This window comes from Pyrgilauda ruficollis, unplaced genomic scaffold, assembly GCF_017590135.1.
Source record: "Pyrgilauda ruficollis isolate IOZ18807 unplaced genomic scaffold, ASM1759013v1 scaffold266, whole genome shotgun sequence".
Classification (NCBI taxonomy): Eukaryota; Metazoa; Chordata; class Aves; order Passeriformes; family Passeridae; genus Pyrgilauda; species Pyrgilauda ruficollis.
Genome location: NW_024524000.1, coordinates 127,626 through 138,035, shown reverse-complemented (window position 1 = coordinate 138,035; position 10,410 = coordinate 127,626). Strand labels below are relative to the sequence as shown.

General features: G+C 49.2%; 1 protein-coding gene across 1 annotated transcript in view; it reads right to left on the bottom strand.

The window, feature by feature from the left end:
* Window positions 1-4,004: 4,004 nt before the first annotated feature.
* The window catches only part of LOC121355712 (collagen alpha-1(VII) chain-like), a 78,728-nt gene continuing 72,322 nt past the window's right edge, over window positions 4,005-10,410 (bottom strand). Inside the window, exons 78-82 of the mRNA XM_041471366.1 lie at window positions 10,016-10,054; window positions 9,403-9,555; window positions 7,646-7,702; window positions 6,520-6,690; window positions 4,005-4,075 (exon numbers count right to left, since the gene is read on the bottom strand). Of these exons, the coding sequence (XP_041327300.1) occupies window positions 4,005-4,075; window positions 6,520-6,690; window positions 7,646-7,702; window positions 9,403-9,555; window positions 10,016-10,054 (491 nt within the window). The remainder of the gene's footprint in view (window positions 4,076-6,519; window positions 6,691-7,645; window positions 7,703-9,402; window positions 9,556-10,015; window positions 10,055-10,410) is intronic.

Genomic DNA, 10,410 nt, shown 5'->3' with positions numbered 1-10,410 from the left:
GAATTTCCTGGTTCATCCCTTGAAAAGCAAATCCAGCTTTTTTGGCTGCCATGGTTTGGAATTCCTCACTGTGGGAGGAGAATTTGCTGCAGGAAAATTGTGTTTCCAAGGGAAAATTCCATCAAAATATCCCTTGGGAAGGAGCGAGCTGAGCCAGGAACATCTAAGGGCACCCACAGGACCTGGAGGCGTCAAACTTCCCAAAAGTTTCCCTGAAAAAGTCCCAAATTTATGAAAAATGCAGGAAGTGAGGAGCAATCCCTCACTTCCCTGGGATTCCACCTCTCCTCACCTTTCCCCCGAGCTGAATTTCCAGGAGTGAATCATTGCTCAGGGATCATTAAAATTTCATCTCCACAAGCTGGGGAAAATCAGGGATTTGGGGTCATTCCACACCAGGAACTTCAAAAAAAATCCCAAATCCCAGAAGTTTTGCCAGGGAAAATCAGGGATTTGGGGTCATTCCACCCCAGGAACTTCAAAAAAATCCCAAATCCCGGAAGTTTTGCCAGGGAAAATCAGGGATTTGGGGTCATTCCACCCCAAGAACTCCAAAAAAATCCCAAATTTGGAATTAAACTTGGAATTAAATTTTGGGTTAAACTTGGAATTAAATTTGGAATTAAACTTGGAATTAAATTTTGGGTTAAACTTGGAATTAAATTTGGAATTAAACTTGGAATTAAATTTGGATTTTGCTGCTTTCCCTCCAAAGGAAGAGGAGGAAAAAAGTGGTGGAAGAGAAAAAATAATCCCAAATCCTCCAAATTTTCCTGGAATGTTTTTATTTCTTCCCCTCCGTTGCAATTCCTGCCCATTTTCCAAAGGGATTTTTGCACCTCCCTGGCCACCACGTGGGCAGTACAGACAAAACATCCAGGGATTTGTGAAGGGAGCCTGGATCATCGCTCACATTCCGGGAATTTTCCCTGATTTTCTGTGTCCCAATGGAAAATCCGCTTTTATCCCAAGGATCTGAGTCTTGGAGCTGCTCCTGCTTTTTCCTGCACCCAGAACTGGGATCTGATCCCACTGCAGCAGCTGGAAAAGGCTGGAAAAGCTCAGGGAATGTTTCATTCCCTCCAGGTGGGTTTTGGTGCCTTTCCAGGATTTTTTTGGGATTTTCCAGGTGGTTTCAGGTGCCAAATGGAGCCAGGACAAACAGCCCGGGGTGGGATTTCTCCTTGGATCTCCGGGGACAAGCCCATCCTGATTTTTCCCCCTTTCCTGCCTGGCACTGAAGGTTTTCCAGGATTTTCCAAGGGTTTTTTTTTTTTTTGCCTTCCAGGGCAAAAAAAAAAATGGATTATGAATGGGGATTTGGGAATAGGGGTGGGGATTTGGGAATAGGGATGGGGATTTGGGAATAGGGATGGGGATGGGGATTTGGGAACAGGGGTGGAGATTTGGGAACATGGATGGGATTTGGGAAGGGGATGGGGATTTGGGAACAGGGGTGGGGATGGGGATTTGGGAGCAGGGGTGGGGATTTGGGAACAGGGATAGGGATTTGGGAACATGGATGGGATTTGGGAACAGGGATGGGGATTTGGGAATAGGGATGGGGATGGGGATTAGGGAATAGGGGTGGGGATTTGGGAACAGGGATGGGGATTTGGGAACAGGGATGGGAATTTGGGGACAGGGATGGGGATTTGGGAACATGGATGGGATTTGGGAAGGGGATGGGGATTTGGGAACAGGGGTGGGGATGGATATTTGGGAACATGGATGGGATTTGGGAACAGGGATGGGGATTTGGGAACATGGGTGGGGATTTGGGAACAGGGATGGATATTTGGGAACGGGATGGGGATTTGTGAACAGGGATGAATATTTGGGAACATGGATGGGATTTGGGAACATGGATAGGATTTGGGGACAGGGATGGGGATTTCACCCCAAAAGGACTGTGGATGGCAGGAAAATCTCCCGGAGAGGATGGAGGGAGTCACAGAGACTTTTCCAAGATTTAGGCCAGGTTGGATGAGGCTTGGAACGACCTGGGATCGTGGGAGGTGTCCCTGCCCATGGGACGAGCTTTAGGATCCTTTCCAACCCAACCATTCCAGGATTAAATCCAGCCCTCCATTAACAGCATCTTTAATTGCTCCCACTGTAAAGATCCATAATTAACGAGCCCGATTCCAGCTGGGAGCACCAGCAGGGATTTCCCGGGCTGCTTTTCCATCTGGCAGGATTTTGTCGGCTCCTTCCCGACGGATCCGATCCGATCTCCGGGCACATCCAGAGGCTGCTGGGTGAGGCTCAGCCGTGGCCATTCCAGGGCTGGCTCGTTATCCAATTACCAAATTATCCCGAGCCAGCCTCTCCTCCCTCTCCATCCCTTTTCCTTCGTCGGGGTTGCTTAGGAACTGCCGCGGACATCGGAGGCTGCGGCCGGGAGATTTCAAGGTTCCCTGGCTGGATGCAGGAAATCCATATTCCAACATCCAATATTCCAGGAATCCCCTCCTGGAGAGGGGCTGGGAGTGCTCCTAAATCCATGGATTCGCATCTCTGAGCCACAAATCCTGATCCAAAATCCCTCTTTATTTATTTCCAGATTCCATGAGGGTTTGTGAGCTGGCTTGATGTGCTTTAAATCCCAGATTTCCACTGCCCAGCTTGGCTTTCTCCAAAGGATGCTCAGGAATTTTCTGCTTTGGAGCCTGGAAAGCCACCAGAAAACCTAAAACCTCTCCCCCCACTCCTGCCCTGAGGTAATTTCAAGGAACTCAATTAGGCTGCCCTGACATTTCCAGGGAAATGCTGGGGCTCCTTTCCCGGAATGCTGTGGCCATGCCAAATCCTGGATGGCAAATCCGTAGGGAACATTTGATTAATCCAGGGGGGATTAAAAAAAATTCCAGTTCTCAGTTTCCCCTGAGCTCTGATGGGAATTTGAGCTGGGTTTAATCCGCTGAGCTCGACCTTAGGCCTGCCTAAATATCGGTTTTCACTTCCCAGCTCTTCCAAACCTGGATTAAATCACTTGGATCCCTCAGGAATGTGGATTTTGGTGGAGGGTTTTGAGCCAAATCATTCCCTTGGGAGGCTCTTCCCAGCTCCTTTGGATGCTCCTGGACCAGGAGGCCAAATCCTTTTCCAGCCTTGGATTTGGGATTTGGAGACAAAAGCTGCTGAGAAATTCCAAAGCCAGGGAGGTGAGGTCTGATTTTTAGGGATGGCACTGGGCCAGAAAGGGAAAATGAAGGGATTGTCCAAACATTTCTGGGAATAACAACACAGGAAGGGAATTTCCTCAGGCTCCCAAATCCCATAGGTATGTTCCTCCCCTCCTGCTGCCTCCAGCCCTGTGGATTCCCAGCTCTAAAAAGGATTTTCATGGAATTTCTGCTGCTTGGCGTCTCCTCAGCCTCAGTGAGAACTTCCCACAACTTTTGCCTCCAAATCCCAAATCCTAAAGGCTGGAAAGGATTTGGCCTCCTGGTCCTGGAGCATCCAAAGGAGTTGGGAAGAACCTCCCAAGAGATCCACAGGGGGAATGAGGGATTTTTGCTCTTGGATTTGGGAAAAAATTCCACTTTGAGTTCTTAATGAGCACTTAATTATTGACTAGGTTGTTATCCTTAATGGAATGGAAGGAAGAGGATTTTTAATATGGAGCAATAGGACACAGGGAATGGCTTTAAACTGGGATAGGGCAGGGATGGATGGGATCTTGGGAATGAGGAATTCCTGGCTGGGCTGGAATTGCCAGAGCAGCTGGGGCTGCCCCTGCATCCCTGGAATGTCCAAGGGCAGGCTGGAGCAGCCTGGGATAGCAGAAGTTTCCCTGTCCATGGCAGGAGTGGAATTGGATAATCCTTAAAGTCCCTTCAATCCAAAGCATTCCATGATTTTACTTTCCAACCAGGGAACCTGTGGCTCCTCCAAGCCGGTTTCCCTGATCATTTTTTCCCATTTAATTTGGGAATGAGATGATTTCAAATCCTTTATTTCCCTGGATGGTCTCAGCTCCCTTGGGGCTGGAATTCCACTCATTCCATATTTCCTGAGATGCCAAATTCCAGAGGGTGCAGCATCCCAAGATCAGCATCCTTCAGCATTCCTGGGTAAATTCACACAGGGAAACCAGGAAAATGGGAAAATGTGGGAATGTTTCTCAGAATTCCACTTGTTCCCAAGGCCTGTGGAAAAGCCCAATCCCTCCCTTCCGGCTGATGCTGCTTTTCCCACCGGGAACATTTTGTTTCTTTTCCTAGGGAATATTTTTCTGGAATGTTTTTCCTCCCCAAGAACATCTCAGGACAGACCAGGATTTCAGGAGGAGAGGCTGGAATTGTCACTCTGGAAATGGCTCCTTGCCAAGGCTTACAAAATTCCATGGTTTTCTTTTTTTTGGGAGAGGAAAAGGAAGAAATGTCCCCAAATCTCTGCTCCTCCCTCCTCAGTTCCTGGGATGTTGTGGACGAGGAGAATCCTGGGATTTTGGGAGTGAGGAGAACCCTTTTCCTACTGTGCTACCAGGAGCAAAGAGCCAACCCCAAATCCCAGGAAATTTGAAACGTGAGAACGCTGAAACCTTGGAAATCTGAGCTCAGTTTTACCAAATTACATGGAAAACTTTTAATAAATCCCTGTTTTCCCATTGCAAATCCTGTAACATTTCCCAGGGATTGTCCCTTGGAGCAGGACCCCTCTCAGCTGTGTCTGTGTCTCCATGGGATCAAAATCCCAGGATTTGGAATCATTCTTACTGGATTTGCACACCTCTTCTTGGATTTCCAAAAATTGCAGCTCCAAGCTCCTCGAGGAATTGGAAGTGGCATTTTTTAGGGAGAAGCCTGGTTTGGATCGCAATTTTTTTTGGGGGGATTTTGGGATAGCTCCTTTTAACCTGCCCAGGGAATTCCCAGATGGAGGAGATGGTGGGAATTCCCAAGTGAGGAGAGGGTGGGAATTCCTAAAGGCCCCCGGGAATTTAGGGCCAGGCCAAAAGGGATGGGGATCCACCTGATCCAGCTGGAAAAATAGATGTTCCCACCTTTCTCTGCCATTCCCAAGGTTTCCCTCTTCCAGGCGAGTGCCTCAGAATTCCACAGCATTGAGACTTTTATTTTACAAAAATAAAACTCAGGAATTTGTGCCACCTGGTTTGGCTCAGGAATTCTGCCCTTCCCATCCTCCTTTGCCTGAACATCCAGAGGTTTCCCTCTCCTCATCCCATAATGTCCATAATTCCGGTTTTCTGACATCTTTTTTCCAACGTCTTGCTGTTTGTTTTCCTTGTCCATCCCGGAGGTGTCGGAGTCACTCCTCCCAATCCCGTTGGATTTAAATTAAACACTTGGAGCTGCTCATCTCCCTCTGCCTGGTTTGGGAAAAAGAGGGAAGAGGAAACAATGGGAATGTTGGCTGCAGTTTGGGCTCCCTCTTGGAATTCCCAAGCTCACAGTGGCCCCGGAGGTCCCTGACACCATGGGATTGTCCCATCCCACATCCACAAAAAGCAAATATCCCAATCCTGGCTGGATCCTGGCTCTGGTTGGGGTCAGTCAGGGAAAATAGGCACATGGAGGACTCAGGGATCTGTCTTGGATTGGGATTAATCCCATTCCCAGTGGTTGTTTCTTCCCACAAACTGTGCTGGAGGTACCTTCAGCTGCTTTGTGAAGTTCCCAGTGGCTCCTAAAGCAAATTTCCTGGAAAAAAAATTGGGCAGGAGGAGCTTCACTCATTTCCTGGTGCTGCTGGGCCTGGATTTCAAGCCCTTGGAGTGGTTTCCAAAATTATGGATCTGAGCCATTAATTCCTCTCTCTTTTTTAAGTTTCCCTCAAACCCAGAACAGATGAACCTCAACAGAGATTTTATTTAATGGATTGTGGAGAATTCACGGATTTTTTTCCAAAGGTCTCCAGGCAGAGGGAGTTCCGAGAGAGGAATATTTTCCTTGGGAGGCTGGGATCAGTCACAGCTCCTGCCCTGCTTGGAGCAGGGTTTGCATTCCTGCCAGGCCCCATTTTCCCTGGGATGACCTGGAGATGAGGGAAAATCCACACAAACCGATCCCGAAACCCCTGGATCTGGCAATGGAAGCCAAGCTGTGCTTCCAGGAGATTTTCCCATTGAACCCCTGGACGAGGTGAGACCCCAACCCTGGGATGTTAATCCAGACCTAAACTGGTCTAGGTTAGACTTCAGGATCTGCCTGGAGATGCCAGAGTCTGCTTGGATGGAACATTCCAGGGTTTTGAGGGCACAAAATCTCCAAATTCCTGCAAAATGTCAGTCCTTGGAAAGGACAAAAGACATCCAAAACATCAGGACCTGGTGTCCAGGTGGATCCATGCACAATCCATGCCCACCCCACCCTTGGAATTAGCCCAGGGGAGATGTCCAGGAGCTCCTGGGAATGATCTGGGAATGGGCAGAGAAGAAAACCCTGCAACTTCCTGGCACTTCCACCTTAAAGAAGGGGCAGTGGGCAAATCCTGGATGGGCTTTCCTGCTGCTGGCTGGAGGAAGAGGGAATTTGGAGGGCCCAGCCTCACCTGGGGAGCTCTGGCAGCGGCGCTGGCATTCCCGCCGGGATGGGAAGCGGTTGCTGTTCCCTCGGCAGCCCCCGAACAGGAAGGGCCGGCAGGAGTTGGTGGGGCCATGGAAGTACCAGAGCAGGGAATGGTGCTGGCAGGAGCCCTCATCCATGGGCTGCAGGCACCGGGCTGCAGGAAAACACCCCACAATTCCCATGGGTTGGATCGGGGTGGGAAAGCACCCCACAATTCCCATGGGTTGGATCCCAGTGGGAAAGCACCCCACAATTCCCATGGGTTGGATCCCAGTGGGAAAACACCCCACAATTCCCATGGATTGGATCTGGGCCTCATTCCTGCCCAATCCCACATTCCCCATGGCTTGGCTCCAGGTGGGAAAACACCCTCACACCTCCCCATGGGTTGGATCCATTCTGGAAAACACCCCACAAGCATCCAGGGGCTGGATCCAGGTGGGAAAAGGCCACACTTTGGAAAACATCCCCGTAACAGTCCATGGATTGGATTTGCTCTGGAAAACACCCCACACCCACCCGTGGGATGGATCCCAGAGTGGACAGAGGAGGGAATCCAGCACTGGATTCCCAAAGTGGAAAAATGGGGACATCCAGGAGTGGATTCCCATATTAAACAAAGGAAGGAATTAGAGTAGATTCCCAGAGTTGACAAAGGGGGGATCCAGCACTGGATTCCCAGAGGGGACAATGGGAAGATCCAGGAGTGGATTCCCAGAGTGGACAAAGGGCACATCCAGCAGTGGATTCCCAGCGTGGGATGAGCTCTGTGTTGCTCCATCATCCATCACTGTGATTCTCACCATGGAGGCCCCTGACCTTTTCAAAGGGATTGTTAAACCCTGGATTCCGGGTGGGATATTTTCCCAGGAATGTTTGCACTCAGGGAATTCCAGGAGGATCTTCCCAGTGTGTTTCTCTGGATCAAAACCCCCTCCAATTCCTTCACCACCAGCTCAACACCCCTGGGGCAAACCCAGCTGCTTTAAGCCAAGCCCAAACTGAGGTTTAACCTTGTGTAACTCCTTCAGTGCCACATCCCTTGATCCCAAGGCCAAGCCACCTGGGAAGTGACTTCCCAAAATGCCACTTAATTCCCAGCTTTTCACCTGGTAATTGGCTGCTGGCTTCTCCCTGAGAGGCTCCCGCCGTCTGCTGCGCCGGGGCTGGGGGGGAAAAAAGCCAAGGAAATCACACGGAATGAGGGCGTGCAAACAAATTATCCCTCATTTAAATAAAGATCCTTGGAGCCTTCCGTGGAGCCTAACGAGTTCTCCTAATAAATGTCACGGAGCAACCGGCCACGGGCAGCAAGGAACCGGCGGCAATAAAACCCTTAATGGTGTTAAACAACTCCGTGGGAAAGGTTGGGCGTTCGTCAGAGAAAATGGAAGTGTTGGTGGTTGTTTGCCTGAGATAAATGTCAGGCTGGAGTTCGGGAGGCTCGGAAAAGCCGGGAGCGATTGGAATCTGGCGGCAATAACGCTCCGGCTGCAGAATCCTGTTAACATTTGGAGCCGCTCCGCGCTCGTCACTTAGCAGAGGGATTTATGAGCCCTCCTGCCTCAGCCCCAGCTTTTAATGGGATTGTTGGCTGCTGCCGTGATTTGATAACACCTGGAATGTCCCATCCATCTGATCCCCAGCGCTGCCGTGGTATAAATCGAGTTTAGATCCTGATGGGAGACTTTGACGTCCGGCACAGACGTCGGGAGAGCGCCCGGAGTGGGGCGGGAGGGGAGTGGGGATTGCTGGGGTTTGGTTCTAGTTTTGGCTGGATTTTTTGGGATGTGTTCATTCCTTACATGGGGCCATCATCCATGGGTTTGACTTAAAACCCTCCCCAAAGCTCTTCCCAAAGCTCTCCATCCTGGAGAATCATGGAATCGTAGAATATGAGCTTGGAATTGGATGATCCTTAAGGCCCCTTCCAACCCAAACTATTCCATGCCTCAAGTTGGAAAGGAGGCTGTAAAAACCCTGGAATCCAAATCTCTGTTGGACCCCTTGGCCTGGAATTGGATGATTTTTAAGGCCCTTCCATCCCAAACCATTCCATGTCTCAAATTCAAAGGGATCAATGAAGACCATCGAGTCCAACTTTCTGTTGGAATCCCTGCCTTGGAATTGGACGATTTTTAAGGCCCCTTCCATCCCAAACCATTCCATGTCCCAAACTGGACAGAGGCCTCTAAAAACCCTGGAATCCAACTCTCTGTTGGACCCCTTGGCCTGGAATTGGATGATTTTTAAGATCCTTTCCATCCCAAACCATTCCATGTCCTAATTTAGAAGGTGTTGGAAGGATCATGGAGTTCAACTCCCTCTTAGACTGGAATTTGGAGCATTGGAGCATTGGAGCATTGGAGTATTTTCCCTCTTGGAAAACACTAACACGAACAGCTCCAGTTGTTTTTCCACGAGGAAAAGCCTGTGGAAAACATGTTTTTCCATGTTTTTAAGCTGTGGTTTTATCCTTTATTACAACCTTTACGAGGCCCTGGACAGAAATAGTCTGGGATGTTTGATCTCAGAGATGCCATTTCTGCATGGCTGGAAGTTTTACTGGAACTTACCAAGGATGTGGTGGGAAAAGTGGGACAAAATCAGCCTGGAAACGGCTGCTTCCTCCCAGCTTTTGAAAAGAAACCCTGTGGAAGGTTGGGATCACCACTGATCCCATGAATATTTAGGTTTTCCTCACCTTCCAGGGGCATTGGCTTGTGTCATCTCCAAGAGCGTGGGAGCCCTCACTGGGAATCCCATCCCTGCCTCATCCCTGCCCAATTCCAGGGAATAGGATTTATCACAGAACGCTCCAGAGGATTCCATGGTTGGAAAGATGGGAGGAAGAAGCTGAACTCACCTGCAAGGAGTAGAGGTGGCTCCATGAAGGGCTTCACCGTGGTCTTGCCATGAGTTGTGCCAAGCTTTTCTTCCCAATTTCCACCATTCCCAGCGTATTCCCGCGCCTGGGAATACCCATGGAGCCGCCTGTGGACTTCAGCCACCTCCAGACCTGTGGATTGAGGGCCACTGAAGATGAATCCAGTGGTTTGGGGTGGGCAGATGAGCTCTCCAGGCTCTGTGGACCATTGGATTTGAGGATTCCATGAGCCCTGGAGCTCATCCTGAGGAATGGTTTGGGATGATGGAAAAATCCCAGAATTGTGTGGGCGAGGATTGGGATTTCTGTGGGCTCAGCTTTAAAAACTGGGAGTCAGGGAGGGATTTGATCATGTCCTGGAGGAGAGGGTGAAAACAGGAGACTTCCATGTATCCCTCTGATCCCTCAGATTCCTCCCAGGAAGACCCATCCCCCTCAAACCAACATCCAAAAGTTGTTGGTGATCCAACATTCTCTGCACTGAATCCCAGAAAAAAACCCCATTTATTCCTAAAAACAACTTCTCACTTGCAGTTTTGGGCTGGTTTGGGGCAAGGAGAAGATCCTTTCCTGCAAGAATTCCCAGACTTACCCTTTTCCATGGACATCCTTCCCAACTCACCTCCACAGCCTGCAGGCAGAAGAGACAGGGAAGAGTTTGTTTGCTACTTTTTTCCTCAACATAAATAAGATTTTTCAAGGAAATAATTATTTTTATGGATTATTTTTCATTCCTTTTTCCCCATTTTCAAGGATCCAAATGCTTCCAAAAACTCTAGAGGTGCTGAACCTAAAAATCTTCCTTATCCATAGGGAAAGCCCAGGGAATGGGGCAGGAAGGTTCTGCTGGATCTCAAATAAATGGATTTCTTCAGGGCAAGGAAAGCAAGACCCCAAAAATTTCAGTGTTGGGGTTCTGGGATAAAACCATCCCCAAATTTGGTGGTTTTTTTTTTTTTTTTTTTGGGGGGGGTTTTTTTTTTTTTT